Raw genomic sequence first — 19,104 nt, forward strand, 5'->3', positions numbered from 1 at the left:
GGGTGTGACTCACCCGTCCAGCTGAAGCCCAGATGGTCGGCTATAATGGCCAACCGTTGCTCTTTTCTCTCTGCTTCATCCTGTGGATCTACTGCAAATACCACCAGACAGCCATGAGCGGTCAGAGCCGCAATGTATACCAAATGAAGTCACATTAACAAATGCATTGGAAAACATCTTCACTGGCTTTCTCATTTTTGTAATACAGTTTGTTTAGTTATTAAATAATATCAAATCAGAACTTTGAACAAGTACATCATATGCTTGTAAAGGATGGTTGTGATAGATCTTGTAGTAACACTATGACTGAGAAACATGCATTCCAATTATTAGAAAATGAATGACATTACATGTGATTGTTCAAGTAAATATTTACTGTGTAATGTTTAAAATGTTTTAGTCACTAAGTTGTTTTCACAAGTTCCATAAAGCCTTTAAGTCAATCTTGAGATTTTCAACACAAAGAGAGGGAAAGAGAGACGTCATTATGAACACAAACACAGCTCAAACGACACAGCCACACCGATTCTTCAACTACAATGGGGCTTAACTACAAGAGACAGAGAGGCAGCACCTTTACAGCTACTGTGTACTAATGAGGTACAAGAGATAGAGAATAGCCCCTTAAACTGGGGGGATACCTTGACTTTGGACTTTATCATCTGGGATTCGCTGCATCTGTGTCTCAACAGGGTCGTCCCACAGTGGTCTAATGGGAAAGACGTCTCCTGAGGGAGGGAACTGCATCTGAGGGAAAGTTTCTCTTTCTATGATTGATGGATCAATGAGACTGCTCTCATCATCTGAGTTGGCGCCTGCAGCCTCTTGTTCCTTCTCTGTCTTTGCCTGTGCCAACCTTGCCACAAGTTTGGCTGCTTCATCACTTATCTCTTCAAAGAATTCAATGGACTGTTTACATGGCTCACTTTTCTCTTTAGTTGGTGTTGTTGACTGAGATGCCTGGCCACTTTTGCCTCGGACTGGCAATCTGGACTGGAAGCCTTTAGACTTTGCTGACTCAGCACTCAAGGGGCGACCATGTTCTTTTTTAGCCGATGGTCTGGTAGACTCCCCCTCACAGAAGCTCTTTGCTTTGGAAGATGGTGTCTTGGTTTTGATATCCACAGAGGGACCTGCGTCTGTCTCAGATTTTCTCCTTGAATCCTTTTTCACAGGGACCTTAAGCTTTTTGTCAGTGGTTGATTCAGGACGTTTGACAGTAGAGTCGGGCTTGGGAGTGCTAGCCTTAATGGGAATTCTAGATTTAGAGTCAGAGTGAAAGGAGGCCTCTTTTTTAACCACGGCTGAAGAGGAAGTGGCATGAGATGGAGAGGGAATTGTGGTTTTACCCCGACCTTGTGGTGAAGACTTTGCTTGTGTTTTGACTGGAGTCTTTTTTACACTACTGGAAGCACTTTGTTTGGATTTACCTGTTTGTTTGGGGGCTTCTACAACTGACTGTGGTTCTTCTGGAGATGAATCAGAGGACTCTTGGCCCTGCTCAGAGTAAACCGATCTAGTAACTGTAGTTTCTGCTGTCTGTACAGTTGTTATCATTTGGTCAGAAGAATTTTTATCTAAATCTAAGCATGCTTCATTCACATTTTTTTCTGTTTTAGTCTCTAGACCTTCAAATGATGTCTGATCTTTCTTTGTAGGTTTTGATGAAGCAGAAATTCCCATTTTAGGGATTTTAGATTTTGACGCATCAGCTTTAGATGCTGACTGATCACCTTCAGGTGGGGATTGAAGCTGAGAATCAGTTGTTTCTTTTGATTTCTCAGTCTCCTCAGTCTTAACCTCTAGTGTTAGATTGAGGCCAACTTCAGGTTCTGTTGCTGATCTCCTACCTTCTTGCCTGGCCTCTTCTAAAAGAGGCTCCTCTAAAGGCTGTTCACCTATTTGGAAAAAGGCAAAGCCACCCCCCTCTTCCTCATAACTCCTCTTGGTCATGTCAATGGCACCACTTCGAGTCATCTCAAAGAGCTTCCCTTCTTGGAAAAGAAAAGGATTGGGCTCACTGGTAGGAGTGCTATCTTCTGTTGGTGTTCTACCAGGTGTTGTGTCTGGAGTTGCTTGCAAAGACTGACGGTCCACCACCAGATTCAGAATCTTCTGTTCCTCCTCTTTGACACGTGCTGCAAAAGCGGCATCATCCTCCCGCAAGGCAGACCATGAGTCAGGGTCTACCCTTGCAGTGACACCTTTTGATTCAGTTCTGGGAGGTTCCAGCGCCTCATCATCCTCTTCAGTGTCATCATATATACAGACCTCTGGTTTGAACATTTCCTTTGTTCGACCTGTGGCAGCAGTTGCACCTAGTCCAGCCTCTGGTAGTCTTGTGTGCTCTTTTTGATCTCCTTTTACTTCATCTGTTACATTGCTACCTTGTTTTAGTGTATCAGTCTTTAGCGTGCTAGCAACTAACTGTTGACTATCTTTGTCGTGTCCTTTGTTGTCTCTTGACTTTCTTAAGCTCTCCTCCTTTTGCTCATCAGTCCTGTTTTCAGTGTTTGATGTTGTAGCAGCCTTTATGGCAGTGCTGTCTTTATCGGCTTTTACAGTTGGTGGGACTCTTTGCTCCTGTGCAGTTTCCAGTTTGGATTTTGAATGATGCTGGTCTGAGACAGATTGAGGTCCCTCTGAAGTGACAGTGGCTGTTCTTGTTGTGCTCTTGACCTCTTTGCTGTGGGTTCCTTCATGCAAACCTGCTGAAAAAGGAGAGGGAGGTTGTACTTTAATATGGGGATCAACAACAAGAGCTAACTTTGAATCCTCAGCGGGTCTATCAAGCCCAGATTCACTTGGCGAAAGCTTCTCACTTGTGGGCTCTATTGTTTCATAGCTGTCATCCCCTATTTTGGCACCTGCTGAGGGAAACAAATCTTTTCTAGAGTTCTTTTTGCTCCTTGCGTCCTGTTCCATTTCATCAAATGTTTTTATTTTGGCTGCCATCTTAAACATCTCCTCCTCTGGAGTAATTTTTCTTTTAGCTTCATAGCTGTCTGATGTATCCTCTTCTTCTGGGTCTTCAGGGATGACAGCCGGTTTGGATGGAATAGAGAGGAATGTATGGTCAGGGAGTTTGGGGTTAACCTCATAACTTACCTCTTCAGAACTAGGAGTATCAGGGGAGAGGGGACTCTTACCGGAACTTGTCATCTGAGATGTCTGCTCACAACTGTCATCATCAGCACTAGCCTCATGGTCGCGAAGCAGCCTACCACGTAAAGCATCTTGGGGGAATTCTGCAGCTTTGGAGGGCTCCGGATGGTTAGAGGATTTACTGAGAGGACCTAGAGTTGATGGGAAGGATAGGTGCCTTTTTTGCTCTACAGGGCTGTTCTCTAAGGAGTCATGCGGGGGCGATTCCTTGGTTGGGCTAGGTTCAATGGAATCTGGGGAGTTATGTGAAGAGTTTTCTTCCATGAGAGGACTACCCTCTAGAGAGTCTCTGTGGCTTATTGTCAAAGAGTCATCAGCTAACGGACTGAGAGCATCTGAGTCTTGTCTTAAATGCAGCTCTAAACTTTCATGACGCTGGGAGGAGGATCTAGATGCTGGAAAACCAACTAAAGACAATTCTAGCTGACGATCAGGGCTTTCGTCATCGCTAAGAAAACTTTCTACAGTCTCTGAAATTCTCTTTGTAAGTTTTTGAGGTTTTGATGGCTTAGCCTCACTTCTCCTAACAGAAATGGACTCACTTGTTGTGTGATCATCTGCAGCCTCGCTGGAAGAAACAGGGAGAGTCATTTCTGTTGACAGTTGGTCACCAGTGGTCCCTACACCAGAGTCTCCAGACTTCTGTGTGTCTTCACTTTCTTTTTTGATTGTCGTGGCAGTCTGCTGTCCAGTTTTGGGAGAAAGACACACACTCTCTGGGCTTGTGCCTGGAGTGGCAAGACCCTCATGTTTGTCACTGTCCTCAGAGCTTAGATGAGGGGTTCCATCTCCAGAACTAGCACTTAGTGAGTCTGCCACACCCTCATGTTTTAAGCTGTCAGAGCTATCATCAAGGCCACCATTTCCAAAGTCTACAGTTTCAGTTAGCTCTGAATGGGTGGCAACAACTGACTCGTTGTCTCTCTCTGTGTCTTGCTGAGTGGTGTCTTTCTTGCGCGGTTTCGAATCCAAGGATACTTCTCTTTCTTGAGAGACACGTGAGGTTATTGCTTTGGTCATGGATTTTGATTGGATGGTTTCTGATTTTGTTGTTTTTTCCAATCTTGATGTAGTGGACGTTTTAAGCTCAAATAGCCCAGACTTTCTCTTCGAGGGGTCCTGCCCTGTTTGGAATGCTTGCATCAGCTCTTTCACTGACATGGTCTCCTCAAGTTTTTCCGATTCAGCTTTGGGGGATTTTGGGGGCCCCTGTTTAGATTTAGGGCTTTCTTTGGCTTTTGGAGAGGGTTTGCTCATGACAGGCAATTGTGAATGCTTGCTTCCTGTGGCTTTTTTGCTCTTTTGCTCTGCCTCTACTTTCTGTTGTAAGGCTTTGACTTTGTCCTTTATTGATCCAATGGGAGTTTCTTCAACCACTGGGGATACGGGTGACACTGGGGCGGGGTCTGTAGGCACACTTAGAAGACCACCTGTCTCTGTTGATTCCTCTCCCTGCCCCTGGTCTTTTCCCTTTCTTCTGACTGGCTTTTTCACATCGCCAGCAGCTGTTTTGTCATGCCCTTTGGTTGGAGTAGTTGGTCTTGTACCTTTTCGTAGTACAACATCAGTGAACTTTTCTTGGACAGCTGGCTCTTTTTTAACTTTTATTTTGGAGCTCACTGGTGCATCCAGGAGGTATTCTTTAAGGTCACCGCTGTCCTTTATGGCTTTAGGTCTGGGAGCTCCTCTGTTAGCTCTACTTTCACGCAAGACAGGCTCATGAGTTTCTAAGGCTGCCATCTTTTTGGCCTCTTCTATCTCAAAGCCTGAAAGGAGAACCCACTCCTCAGCCATCCTAGCAGCTTTTGCTGCTTCCTCTGCTGCCTCACCCTCATATGTTCCACTCCTCAGTATCTCACTGACTTTCTCTAGGTCCTCTTTGACTTTCTCTAAGTCCTTTTCCATTATTTCTAATGGCTCTCCAGAAACATCCTCAGTCCCTTTCTCGAGACCACACCCTCCTAAGGAAGGAGATTTATCTGTGGAGTCTGCAGTCAAGATGGCAGTCATTTTAATCAAATCTTGCTTCATCTCTGACACGTCGGATAGGAGGTCTGGTTCTCGAATCAGGTCTGATTTCAGGACTGACGCTGGCATCTCTTCATCTTCCATATGGAAGAAGAACAAGTAAGGAGTAAAGAAAATCAAAAATTCAAATCAAAGGAGACAGACATTGGAGAATGTGGTCAGGACAAGATTGGAGCACACTGCAGGGATCATAGGACAACAAATTCACAGAGGGTTCTACATCAGGGCATCAGAGGAATTAGGCTTATCTTACTTTCATATGCCTCTGGGGAACAGTGGTAAAGCAAAGGCTAAATAATACTGATGGGAAAGGATATGAGCAGGAAATAACTTGCTTATACACTCAGTGCACCCACACTCATGAGACAAAACTGTAGAACAAAACTGAAACATGTCATACAAAACAATACTAACTATAAATGAAACCAGGTAAACAAGACACCAACAAGTACAATGGAAAGGGGGATGACAAACAAAACAAAGAAACAACACAGAGACAACTCAAGACCGCTCTGATGTTTGACAAATGTCAATGTGATAACAGGCAAAAATGGCTTGAAAACAACTCAGACTGTTAGTTATGTCTATCAAAGAAAGCCAGTGATAACTTGTACAAAATATGATAATTTGGCATGCTTCTCATTCTGTACAAGCAGATAATATATTTTCACAGACTCTAAGGAGGATCTCTGCAATACTAGTAAAAATCATCTGGCAAGGAGGAACAATATTTTATTTCTGTTTATCCTCCATTTAGGCTTAAGTTCAGACAATTTAAAATGTAACTGAAAGGAAAATAGGGGTAACAAAAACTGTGCAAAAATTCATATGCAAATGGTTGTGAAGAAATATTTCAAAATCAGCACACAAACAAAATAACTCTTTAACGAGACGATACATATAATCAAACAGACATACAAGCACACTCATACACATTTATGTAAGGCAAGTTATTTCCATGCAAAACAAAGGGAAGTGCTGATGGAAAGGTCTTGATGATGAAAAGTGAATAGAAAGTTTAGTGTACGGATTAAATCTGCAATTAGAAACTAAGAGGTGCTCATGATCAAGAGCTGCTTGTTAATATGTTTTCATTCAGTAATGTGGTGAGTTCATGGTCTATTTGCACAACTACTTCTATGACAAATGGTTACCAATACCATCTATATTAAATACACATATTACCTATATTACATTTCTACTGAAAAGATACATAGTCATTTTAATCGAACATGTAGTTCATGTAATATTAGTATGTCTTATGTATAAATGGGTTGTTTGAAATCAAGGTTCTTTAAAAACTCACGTATATTGTATATGCCTGTTTTTTTTTCAGTCTTTTTCTAATTACTACACAGACAAAGCAAGGATTGTAAGAAGGGGAAGGAATCTGAGTGGGCGAGGAGGTTGATTACATTTTGCTTAACCATTAAACTAGAGGACTACAGCTGAAGGAACACTAATATTCTGGCCTCTAATCTCCTGGAAATGGGTGCTTGCCCAATGGCTCATACCCATTTTCAGGATTTTGGAGCACAAGTGTACATGGGCGTGAGCAACTACTTTTGGAATTTGGATGGCCAGAAGTGCTGGCACAACCCCAGCACTGTATGGTGCATTATTAGGAACAGGAAGGCGGTATCAGCAGGTGGAGTCCAGATGTGCTTTAGTGAGGACAAAACATTTCACCTTCTCTCATCTTCTGTAAAAGCTGTTCTCAGCCCCCTCTAGCTGCCATAATGAGTGCCCTAGAAATTAATGCTAAAATCCCAGAAATTATTTAGCATTTCAACACTCAACATTTTTTTAATTTCTGGTTAGATGCCTGAAATAAGGTCTGTGGTTAAGACAAACTGAAGAGAATTTTACATTTTGTTCTACAGCATAAAAAAACATCAGTAAATATGCCACTGTGAACTTTGAAGCTTTTTTGTGTCTTATCAAACAAAGTTGCTAACAATTGGGTTACCACAACTACAGCATGTTATCATGCCAATCACAGCTTTGCAGCTTTGTTGTGGTGGCAATGGTAATTCATGCAACCATAGTGTAGTTTCTATATAGCTTTACATGAGCTTATTTAAATCTGGTGATTGCAATTAGGCTTCAATAATCATAGAAGTGGTGTTCACACGCGAGAGTATCATAAATGTTTGTTTGCCACATATGTAATGTCATTTTGTGTAATAATCAAAAATCCAATAGAAAAACCCCATTGTACTCTTTCTGAGGGCATGGGGGTTGTTAATGTCTGTGCTGGCCTACAAAAAAAGTCATCCCTGGGACACTAATACTTATGTAACTGCAAGGGACTGAAAGTCATAAATCAAGCAGTTGTGTGAAACATTGTTGGTAGGAGTCTCTTGTTGATTTAAACAAGTATAGAGTTTGCCTTACTGTCATTAAAAGCTGCATTTTGATGTGAATATATAAATCTGTACTCTGAAAACAAATATCAACGTGAGAGACACCGTGATCAAAACACTTGAATGCCTTTTAGGGGCTAATGTGGAGAGGTTTAAATGCGTACTAAACAACTAAATTTTTTGGTTCTTTGTTCTGACTCTTGTGGTTTCATTATGCCAAAACAAGTAGCCAAATTACATTGTACCCAGTTGTCACTCCACCCATCTCGACACAAGTGGGTCTGTTTGGAGCCACTAAATGACCAAAAAGGGACAAGCACAAAAAAATCAGCAAAATAAAACTGGCATTAGCTAGCATAAAATTAGAGGCCATGTCACATAAACATCACCACAGTATGAATGTGTTTAATTTGCTGTACATACGTAGATGGCAGTGTTTAACTCTTTCTCCAAATGTCGGGTCTCAATATGTGAAGGGGAAAGAGTTAAATTGAAATTTAGACGTGTGTGAAATCAGAAAAAACATAGAAATAAAGTAAAGTAAAAAGTGAAGTTAAGCCTCAAGAGAAACATAACATTGACATGGGGAGTTTGTGTGACAAGACAAAAATACATGAAGCTTAAAGGGCTTTGATAAGATATAGATGGTCTATGGTTAAACTAAGGCAGTGCTGGGGGTGTCAGTGTATCAGTCTGGTTATTCCACTGCTAAACTCTCACGTCTTAGACTAATCACTCATACATTATAAGTGTTATTTTCATATTAGCTTGTTTAATAAAGGCATGCAGTGTTAATAGTAAATCTTTTAGTACAAGTTATAGAGGAACATTAAATGGAAAGAAATTTCTTACATTTCTCTAGTGTTCCGCTGGTCTGTAAAAAAAACAACATGGAAAATGGATCACAGTTAGTCTTGTTTCATCAACATTACAAATCAACCAACAATCAACCATTACAACTGCTACTTTAGGAAACAAACAGAAAAGACACATAACACAACAGCAAAAATGAGCTGACAGTCACAATCTAATCTAATAGCAATAGACACAGTACATCTGCAGAATTATATCTGACTACTTGTGAACATGTCCTTTATTTAATCCTGATGATAAGACAGTGGACAGGATAAATCAGCAGAGCTAGTTAGTGGAAGTGGTGGTTACTTTTACCTCTTCCTCTTGCTCCAGGTCTGAATCGGACTCCTTTTGGGAGCAAGAAGCAGCGAGAAGCAGAAAGATGTACAGATGGAAAAAACAGCAAGGGGGGAGAAAAGACAAGTGGCCAATGTGTGGTTACCACAGAAACGAAGACAACCAGTCAGTGTAATTTCAGGGAAAGCTGGAGAGATCTTTAAAGCTGCATTGGGCAGATTAATCTCGTTTGCCTCAATCATACTTAGATTTTTTTTTAGTGTGTGTCTTGGCGCTTACACATTTAGCTTTGCAGATTAGAAATGATAGCAAGAATAGCTATCACATTGCATTACATTATAGTATTATTATAACATAATTATATTTAGTTTTTTTCTGTTCTGAGGCCATTAGCCTTTAACCCTTTGAAACCTGAGGTGACATCACTTTTCTTGTGCATCTTTCATGCCTTGTACAAGTATTTAAACCATTGAGCCCTGAGCAAATTGGTGCTATTTCTTAAAAAAAAAACATTGGGAAATATTGGTAGTAAATGTTCCACAAATTGCAAAAAATCTGATTCAGAAAATTGCTTCAAAAGCTATGGAAAAAAATACTATCTAACTATCATGATTACATATTTAAAATTCAAAATTCAAATTCAAAATGCACTTCTCTAAGGGAATTTCTTTGTTGGTGTTGTCTTTTTTTTAAAAAAAAAAAAAAAAACGTTCTTAATTTTTTTAAAAAAAGTAATCATTTGGCACTGTAACTTGTTTTAAACTAATTACTTGCAAATTTATGGGTCATTTCTTTGTTTGCTGCTCATTGCCCTCTCCCCATGTTTTTGGATTATTTTAATGATTATGTGCTTTTACTAATTTTTTGCTATTTTGCGGGGCTCATTGCCTTCTTCCCATGTTTTGGACATATATCAAGCCAAATTGCTCAGGTTTCAAAGGTAAATGTTGCCTAGTGCAGCCTTAAAAGATGTCTTACTGGGAGGAAAGCACTACAAAGCGGTAATGTTATAAGCAGTAATTAAATAAGAACTTGTACTGAAGAATTGAATAGGAAAAATGGGGTTATGTTTTGGAATAGTGTTGTTACTAATAAGTGGGAGATTAGCATGTGCTATAGCAGTACATGGAAAATAGGTTCAAGACTGTGCTACCATCCAGCATGAATTACGAGGATACACAACATAAAGAGTCCTCTGTTGAGTCAAAAATCAGTGTGGTGCCTTTACCTTGCAGTACGATGGGAGAGTGATATTGAGGTTGCATATGGCATTTTGGGTGAGTGACCTGTAGTTCCTAGGTTCTTTCATAAAGGACAGACGGCCACATGGCTCCTGAGTGTTGTCTCTGATCTGCAACAGTGATGTAGTTCAGCATTTGTCAACTATTCTTCAGTTAAAGTCATGTTTGATTAGAATGTTACATGTGATTAAAGTTCAATCTAATTAATTAATTTAAGACTTGTAGTGCATAGATTAAAAAACACCTTGGTAATTTCTTTGTGAAATAAATAAAGAGAAGTGCTCACTTTGATAAAGAGTGCTAGTCTGTTCTCTTTAAAGGCAAAGAAGCTGAAGAGATGGTGCTGGCCACTTTTGGTGAGAGGAACAAGGTTTCCAAAGCAGTCTGCATAGATAGGTTTACCTTCCAGGACCTGAGAAATAGACAGGCAGATGAGTACACGGACAGGGGTGGGATGCTGTGGTGCTTTGACTGTTCAAAAATGACTAGGAAATTGCTATACAAGTGCAGGTCTATGTACCATTTTAGATCTAAGTCGAAGTAAAAGCCAATAAGGAAGGGAAACTTGCGCCACATTCTTTCTGGTTCCTTAGAAATCAAAGTTTGAGAAATCAAATGTTTGATTTCTCAAACTTTCTCAAGCTGAATGACAACAAATCAGACAACTCTTCTTCCCCAAGTGCACTTTCCATTGCCAACTGTACAGAGCAGTCTTGGCTCCCTGACTGCAAACACCAAAACTGCAGAAAGTAAGGTGTAAACTTTAACAGTGATCTCTCGATTGACAAAGAATTGACAAGAGTCGTCTAGTCAGTCCAACGAAGGAGCACACATAATCAGGTCTTTGGTTTCTCACACTGGTCTTGAGTGGATTATTCATTTTTTCATATCACCATGTCAACATGGTTGTAGTTCACTGTATTTAAGGTTAAACACATACATTTACACATCTAGCTGGAACAAAATGTAGTTGGCAGGCATTTAAAGTGAAGGGAGCTAAACCTGCCATTAGCTGCGATTGGTGAGATACTCCTCCCCCACTCCTCACCTCAACATCTCTGCTGCGGGCCACCTCAGTGAAGTTCTCCTGCTGCTCCAGGGTTTTGTCAATCTTGTCATCTGTCATGCAGAAGCAACGCAGTCTAGCCTCAATGGGATCATGGGTCTTTGCAAAGATGACAAACTTGGCCATGTAAGGGACACAGATGATCTCTCGGTACACCTGAGTGGAGAAATTGACAGATTCCTGGACCTGCCGACAGTCTATCAGCCAGAATCTAGAAAGAAGATAAGCATAGAAAAAGAACCAGTGAACTTTGGTCTTCATTGGCTGGAGCATCTGAATCACTTTAAATCAGTTATACATTTAGCTGTGCTACAGCAAATTATTCTTTGTGTTACCTGGCAGACACATTGGTGGTAAAGGAGACACAGTCATTGATGAATGTTAATGGAGTGGTTCCTGTTATGTCCTCCCACTGAGCAGGCGTTGTTCCACCTGCACATGGACGCAAACACAAGATTTCCATATTACAATGTGAGCATATGTCTTGTTGGTCTATTCACAGCTCTATATGTGTATCTGTGTGTGCTCTCTAACCGGTTATACTACAGAGCAGTCGTAAGGTGGGGGTGTCTCCTCCGAAGCCGTTGAGGACTGGGTCAGAGTTGCTCTTGGGGACAGGAATGGTCATGGTGATAGGTTTATGGAACTTTCTCCGGCGGGGTTCCAGGGTGACGATGGGACTAAAGGTGGCCTTGTTCCCCAGGATCTTCCTCACTACATCCACACTCACTGGCTGGGCCTGGGAGAGTATATAAAGTATACTCTTTACTCTACGCCATGCAGGCGCACTCTCATTTACATGTTGTGGAACTGCCTAAAGGTACATTTCTTTTAGTGGGAAATAGTATGAACCATCTTTACACTGACAAACAGAAATCTTTCAGTGGAGCCCAAAGCTAACTATGTGGCTACAAGGATAGTAGTGGTGGTTGGCTGTCAGTTGTATGATCTACCACTTTCATTTATCTATTGACTTTCCATCTAATGCCATGTCAAATCACTTATTGAGTTGAATATCTACAAAATGGGTTAGCATTGACTGATTGACGAAATTCAGTAAAGAGGCATTCATTGGTTCAGCCAACTACTTTTTCAATCACTTGACTTTTCATCTGGAACTACCAGCAAATGTTTTGGGTTAAAGAAAAATCCCATGAGAACTATTGGATTAACTGCCATACAGCTTGGCAGAGACATTGACATTCCTCAGAGGTCTAGATACAGTAATCTCCTAACTTTCTTCTAGCACCATCCACTGGTTCAACTTCTGCCCTGTTTTCCACATAGGAAACTTACTTTTTGATGTTAGGATGGTTTGACACCTGCGCTTTGGATCTTTGGATAACTTCAAAACATTTCTTAACAGATTCACCAGAATCAGCCACAATATGCCATAAAAACACAAAAACTACAAAACAGGTACGTGTAGAGTATATATCAAATATATACTGATGTTTTTGTTAATCACCTGCAGTCCAACCCTGATCCTCTTGGTGAGAGCCCCCTCAGGGAACACTGCCTGTACTTGGGGCACAACAGTGCTGCTCAGGATGCCTCCTTCAGGACCAATCAGATTACTGTCTTGTTTGATGCGTGAAACCACTGCAAAGTATTGTGGGAAATCTCTAGTGATGATACGGCATATGCGCTTCCTTTCCAGCTCCTCTGGCGTGTCCAGCTCTGGAGGACGGGTCAGAAAGAGACACATGTCAGGGACAATAATGTAGGATTAACATATGTACTTTTTATGGTCTGCTTTCCCGAAAGTCAAGGTGCAGATTACTGTTACACCATCATAGACTGACCCTCGTCCATGCCGTTGAGTATCTGGTTGAGTTCTTCCTGGGTGTGTTCACAGTGATGCTCCTTCCAACTTTCTCCAGTCTCACTCCTCAGAATCACCAGCTCCCTCTCTTTTCCCCGCAGGGCAGCAAAGTGGGGGATCTCCACAATCACTGGACTGAAGGGGCAGAGGTCAGTGAGTATGTATTAGATATCGTGGATGATAACAGTGTATGTATATAAGTGCCTCTTGGTGTGTGTGTGTGTGTGTGTGTGTGTGTGTGTGTGTGTGAATGTGGGTAATTGGCAGGGTTTCCATTCTTGGTATGATTTACTTGGACTATTCTTGATCAAGACTATTATTTAGTGTCAATTTCAATTCCTGTCTTTCCAAAAATGTGAAAAGATCTTTTTTTTCTTTACAATGAGATTACAGATTTATTTCTTTTTGGAGCATCATGTCTGTCATCCAGGGGCTACACAGGACATACATGATATGACCATAATAACCCAGTACCAAGCAATATTGAAATTTCTCTAAACAACACCCGAATGCAATCCTTTTTGTATCCACATCTGGGGAAAAAGCCCACGAGTGGTTTTGCCAGCAGCCAATCACTGTATGCACACTTTGATTTAATGTGACATGTGATTTGCTTACTGCCACAGCAGCTGTAACCCATACATTCTGAAGTGTGGTGAAGTTGAGCACGGTGTATTTCAGGGAGTTGGCAGTTAAGCCTGCTGAGATGCCACCAAAACATCTGAAAATATGGCTGCTCTACACAACTGTGGTGTCTCGTGCGATTTTAATGCAATGGAATGCTGCCATTTATGTGAGGTACAGGTAATTGTACTTGTGTTGTGATATTTAAATGATACCCTGCCCTCTATATTGATGATGTGTACTTCTTTGTTACATCTGACATAATTCAGTTGATATTTTGAAAATAATCTTTGAACAAGAAGACTACATGATAATGCAAACAAGACAGTGTACTAAAGTCAGTGGTGATTTAGTGGTCTGGTTGCTCAGTCATGCATGAACACAATCCAGGTGGATTTATTTGTTGAGTTTCCTTGCAGAATTGTGCTAATTGTACTGTTTCCATGGTTAGTATGAAGACAACTTTTAGAGTACTGCTGCACTGTGAGCTGCTTCCATTGGTTGTTCCCAACAATGTAAAACGATAGTAGCATAGTAACATAGCAAGCTACACATGGACAATAGCCATATTTTGGAACTACTGGACAGTAGGGAGGTGGATTATGCTGCTGGAGTAGTTTGAGAAGGAGGTTGAAGTTCTGTTTTGAAAGCTATGATGACTATTGACACTAGCTTCTTATACTATTCTTCTATACAGTTTGAACTGTCACTTTAAGACTTACCTGATATGCATAATCACAACAAGCTAGCTACAACACATATCTATAAGAGGCATGCTACAAGTACTATCCAACATGGGACAAGGACAGCTATGAAGCATAACTGCTGAAGTTTACATGTGATATTTTGAGGGTTCTGTGGCCTGACAGTAGATGGCATTAAACATTAAGCTTTTAAATTGTCAGCGCTTTTCCTTTTTAAATCTGGCAGAAAAACAGAACCAACCACAGGCCCATACCAAATGTCGAATTTTACCGACTTCTCCAGCTACTTACAGGCCACACAACCATTTAAATCTCACACAAAAAGAAAAAAATAAGCCTTCTAACACACATTACTAGAGAAAACAGGAGGCAAGAGAACAAAAAAATGGAAACAGCTAAGCAGAAGAAACGGATTAAAGAAAACTAGAAGCAGCAAATGAATGTCACAGAAATGTGAAGTCTAATGGGCCATAAGTATGTGATGAGGTAGGGAAAGAGACACCAGCACAAGCACAACACAATAACCTAAAGACAAAATAAAACCAAATGGAAGGCTTTGTAAAATAAACACTAAGATGGGCATCCATGGATTGTTTCATATGCAAAACCATTTTTTTTCCACCGTACCCGAGGAATTTTGTCCCTGGGGGGCCAAGCTGGAGGATTCTGCTAACCAAACTCTCTCCCTCATTAAGAGGTGGAGGGGCACTGGGGAGGTGGAGTTTACTGTGTGACCGACCAAGCGTCCATATGCAGCAGTGAGGAAGAAAGAGCACACACAATGTTTTGGTTGGGTGCAAAATAGAAACCTTGGGGACTCATTTGCAACAGTTAAATGATATTATTAATATTGTGATACTGATTTTGGTGCATTTTCATGAAGATGAAAAGTATTCAAAATTGCAATTAATTGAATGAATAAATCAATACATTAAATAAATAAAAAAATGATATTAACAAATACATGAATACACAGACTCTTTAATAGGCTATAAAATTTAAATTGTGAAATAATTCAATATTTGTAGAACTTATTATTACGAGATTTATTTCATATTACCAATTTAATTTAGTTCCAGCTGTTTTTATTTCAAAATAATAAATACTGTTTTTATTTCTAAATGTTTGTTGTTGTTTTTTTTTAATTGAGATTTAATGTCTTTTTCTGTCCATTCCAGACAAACAGGGCAGTCCCTGGAATGTAATTGGCTGTTGCTTTAGCCTGAAAACTCTGCTGAAATTAAATTTAGAAAAATCAACGTTTTATCGTCGCTTTTACAAAAAAATAATGAACTAAAATGTTAAAATTTGCTGAAAGTAGTATATTAGTAAAAAAAGATGATTTCATACCTAGTTAAATGATACTAACTATATTTAGATTATTCTGAATGCTCTGGTTTCTTATTGCTTATTTGTGTAACTTTTTATTTTAACTCTCGTTTAAAGGTCATTTAGGACAATTTTGTAATTTGAAATATGCTGTAAGAAATGTTTCAAATGTTAACACTTTCGCTCTAAATGGCAAACAAAAATGATAATTTACATTTGTAATGGAACCAATCATTTCAAAGTAGAGGGAGGCAGATTTGACAGCAGAGTTAAATACTCACATTTAATGCAAACATTATAAGAACAACATATTTCATATTCAAGTTCTGGTCAGGGAGAACCTCCGTCATGTGAGCAGTGTAAAGCTGCTGGATAACTGAATGATGGGTGATTAAAGGCCAAGACTTGAGTTACATATTGAGTTACAGATTATATAATATTTTTAATTGTACATTGGGGGATTTATAATTGAACTTTGATCCAATAATATCTCAAACATTAGCAACAGAGGGCAGAATCTGAGGCCACATATCAAACCAATCATGGTGCAATATGCTGGAGGAGGAGTTAATAAGAAAGGCTTTTTCAGTTGGGGTTAGCAGTAAGGTTAAAAAGAGTTAGACTGCAGCTGTAATGAAAGAAAACAGAGCATGCTGAAGAGCAAAGATTAACAGATCCCTGGTGCTGGGAGAAAGCAAGAGCAGATACACAAACAGTTTAGTAATGCAGAGGCAAAGGTTAAATTATTCTGAAAGAAAACGGGCAGCAGGTTGTGAGATTGTCATCAAGAGTGACATAAATCAGCCTCCACAGCTTCAATGTAGAGATAGTGTACTCCAGATCTGACTTCCTCACCCTGTTTTACCTCACATGATTTCGACCGCCCCTTTTATCTTCCCTATTACATTACAGATGAAGATCTAAACTGTTGTTGGTGAGATTCTCAGTCATCCAAGTCATAGTCATTCTACATGCTATATTGTAGGCAGCTGGACTTGCTTGAGGTTTTTGAAGACATTTCAAGAATCTCAAGTCGCAGGCTTTAAACCCTGTGTGGGTTTGACCCCTTACACAGTTGTTGAGGTCTCATGTGAGTTTCTGACCTACCTGGCCACCATGTGGACATTAGAGTTAGATGGGTCCAGGTGTGAATGGGTGTTGAACTCAAGTCAGTCAGTGCTTTACATACACAGTTTAGTGGAGCTACAGTTACAGCTCAACTAGATCATTTAATGTGATCAATAAATACTGTACTGTCCTGTGTCTATGGTATAGACCAAATCACAGTCATAATTGTTTATTTACAATAACTTCCAGGCAGAAAACTGCGTCACGTCACGTACATAAAATCATACAGCGCAGAGCAGAGCCTTCACTGATTAGTTTGATGTCACCTAAAAAAAATAAATATCAGTTTAAGTGTAGCCTATGCTATATCTAGAATATTTTCATAGCTCTACCTTACTGTCAGACAGCTCTTACTGACGGGGATTTTAAGCCATTATATCAAAAACATCAGACTTGTCTGAGAAAAACAGTCATTTTACTCCACTTAACGGCAGAGCTGCTGCTTCACCGCTGCCTCCATCAGCTGTTGTGGAAGCATAAGAGGAGACAAGATTCAAATATAGTTTAATGATCTAGATTTTTTTTAAGTGGCTGAAGTATGCAGCCCTGTCCACAGCAGGACATCACTTAGCTTCCAAGCCAGTGTTGAGGGACTGTACTTTATTTATCAGAGAAGGGGAGTGGCTGGGGTGTGACTTTTTAATGTAAAATAAATATGAAATACTAGCTTTTCAAGTTGTATGTCTCTCACATAAGCCAAAATTAAAAACACAAGTCTATCCTCAGTGAATTATGTTTTTTTAATTGCCTTACCTGTTTTGCAGCACCCCTTCTCCCCTCATATATAATGAACAGTCCTATCCCTAACCACAGAGGGAGGCTGGCGCAGCGACGAGAAGCATGCTCAGAACGCCGAGTCCAGTTAAAATGTGACTGAGGTGTTTCCATGACAGAATAGCTCAACTTCCGACTGCATTAACTTGGTGCCTGCTTGGTGTGTTCAAGAAATTGAATTTAATCCGATTTCAGTCCGATTAAAATGTTTACATATAGATGTAAGTCCAGTTTTAGTCAGACTAACACAATAATCCAACTTTTTCTATCATTATGTAAACATAGTGAGTTTGAACTGAAGAAGCCTGTTGAATGAGAGGTCAAACATCTTCAGGAAACTCAAGTAAGTCCAGCTGCCTACAATATAGCACATAGTTCATGTTCCAGCCACTCATTGTTCAAAACTCTAACTACATCTTCATGCAGCATCAATTATTTAGCTGCTGGTTTCTGCACTGATGATATTTTGCACTTTTCTGCTACCGCTATATTTGCTTCTCTCCTCATCCTGAACACTCATGCCTGGATCCTTACCCAAGGAACTGGGCACCAGACGGCCCCACCTCGATGAGCCTGCTGGCCAGGCCCTCGCCCTCAACCATCGGGGGCATGGTGGCCAGACGATGCCTCTTCACCAGCCGACACGTCACACGTGTGGGCGCGCTGCACTTCCTGGGTGGGATGATGATGCGTAGGCCATTGTGCCGGCAACCACGCATGGCTCCGCCCCTGGCGTCCACCATAAAGCTGACCAGGAAGCTGAGAGAGGAAAAGAGAGGTTTTAACAAATTAAAGGACATTTCTTACTGACCCCATTAAACGAGGAGGACATAGACACCAAAGCTACTGTGCAGATTTTTTGCCTAAGTACTAATAATGGCAGCATCACATGAGAGGAGAATTTAAGAAATACCTCCCCCTCAAAATGACCATTTGTATAGCAATCAGTACCTTGAATTTGTTAACAAACTGTTTTTTTCACATGCCTTCACAATGAATAGAGAATCCAAAAAAGGCAAACATTCTACATGAATTGATGTAAATGGGGCCATGTTTACCAACAGCAAAACTATCAGTTCAAAAAACTCACACAATTTCTGCAGTATAATGAAAGTCTCATTTTTCAGTTTGTTAGATCAGTACTTCCCAAACACATGCATTTTTGCTAAAAGTTTACAATTTCAAACATTAGTAAAACAGTCTCAGGGATGAATAGTTTGTGTGCGCATGTACTTGATTTTAAGCTCTGCTGAAGCAGAGCTCAAACACATGCACAAAGACTAAATAATGAGACTTAGATTATATTACACAAGCTGTGAGAGAGTTTCTTAACAAATGTTTAAATATGGTTTGCTTTAGTTAAATGTGTACCCCGTTTACTTCAGTACATGAAAAGTGTTTTTTGGGTTGTCCATTCACCGTTGAGACGTGAGGAAAACAAGTATTGAAGGTAAAATGTTGTCAATCTATAGTCCTTCTTACACAGAGATCACACTATTTCAGCTTTGTGGAATCAGAAGAGGCGGAAACCCAACTACTGTCTCATCATTGGTAATATCAGCCATGCAGACTTGATTTATCAACTTTGGTGTCTATCTCCTCATCACTGAATGGTCACCATGATCAACAGCTCCATCTCCAAACATCTCACCATGTTGCATCACACTTTATGACTTCAAAGTTTGAGACTTGTTGACCTCAT

The 19,104-nt window shown here is 40.2% G+C and overlaps 1 protein-coding gene across 1 annotated transcript in view; it reads right to left on the reverse strand.

Moving 5' to 3' along the window:
• The window catches only part of LOC121962375 (ankyrin-2), a 107,426-nt gene that overhangs the window by 26,373 nt on the left and 61,949 nt on the right, over positions 1-19,104 (reverse strand). Inside the window, exons 31-44 of the mRNA XM_088073732.1 lie at positions 17,937-18,161; positions 14,799-14,897; positions 12,824-12,978; positions 12,487-12,698; positions 11,553-11,757; positions 11,354-11,450; positions 11,001-11,229; positions 10,239-10,364; positions 9,940-10,062; positions 8,730-8,762; positions 8,412-8,433; positions 3,150-5,270; positions 642-2,711; positions 14-91 (exon numbers count right to left, since the gene is read on the reverse strand). Coding sequence (XP_087929858.1) covers positions 14-91; positions 642-2,711; positions 3,150-5,270; positions 8,412-8,433; positions 8,730-8,762; positions 9,940-10,062; positions 10,239-10,364; positions 11,001-11,229; positions 11,354-11,450; positions 11,553-11,757; positions 12,487-12,698; positions 12,824-12,978; positions 14,799-14,897; positions 17,937-18,161 — 5,795 coding nt within the window. The remainder of the gene's footprint in view (positions 1-13; positions 92-641; positions 2,712-3,149; positions 5,271-8,411; positions 8,434-8,729; positions 8,763-9,939; positions 10,063-10,238; positions 10,365-11,000; positions 11,230-11,353; positions 11,451-11,552; positions 11,758-12,486; positions 12,699-12,823; positions 12,979-14,798; positions 14,898-17,936; positions 18,162-19,104) is intronic.

Source organism: Plectropomus leopardus, chromosome 23 (assembly GCF_026936395.1).
Source record: "Plectropomus leopardus strain MGB_pleo_1.0 chromosome 23, ASM2693639v1, whole genome shotgun sequence".
NCBI lineage: Eukaryota > Metazoa > Chordata > Actinopteri > Perciformes > Serranidae > Plectropomus > Plectropomus leopardus.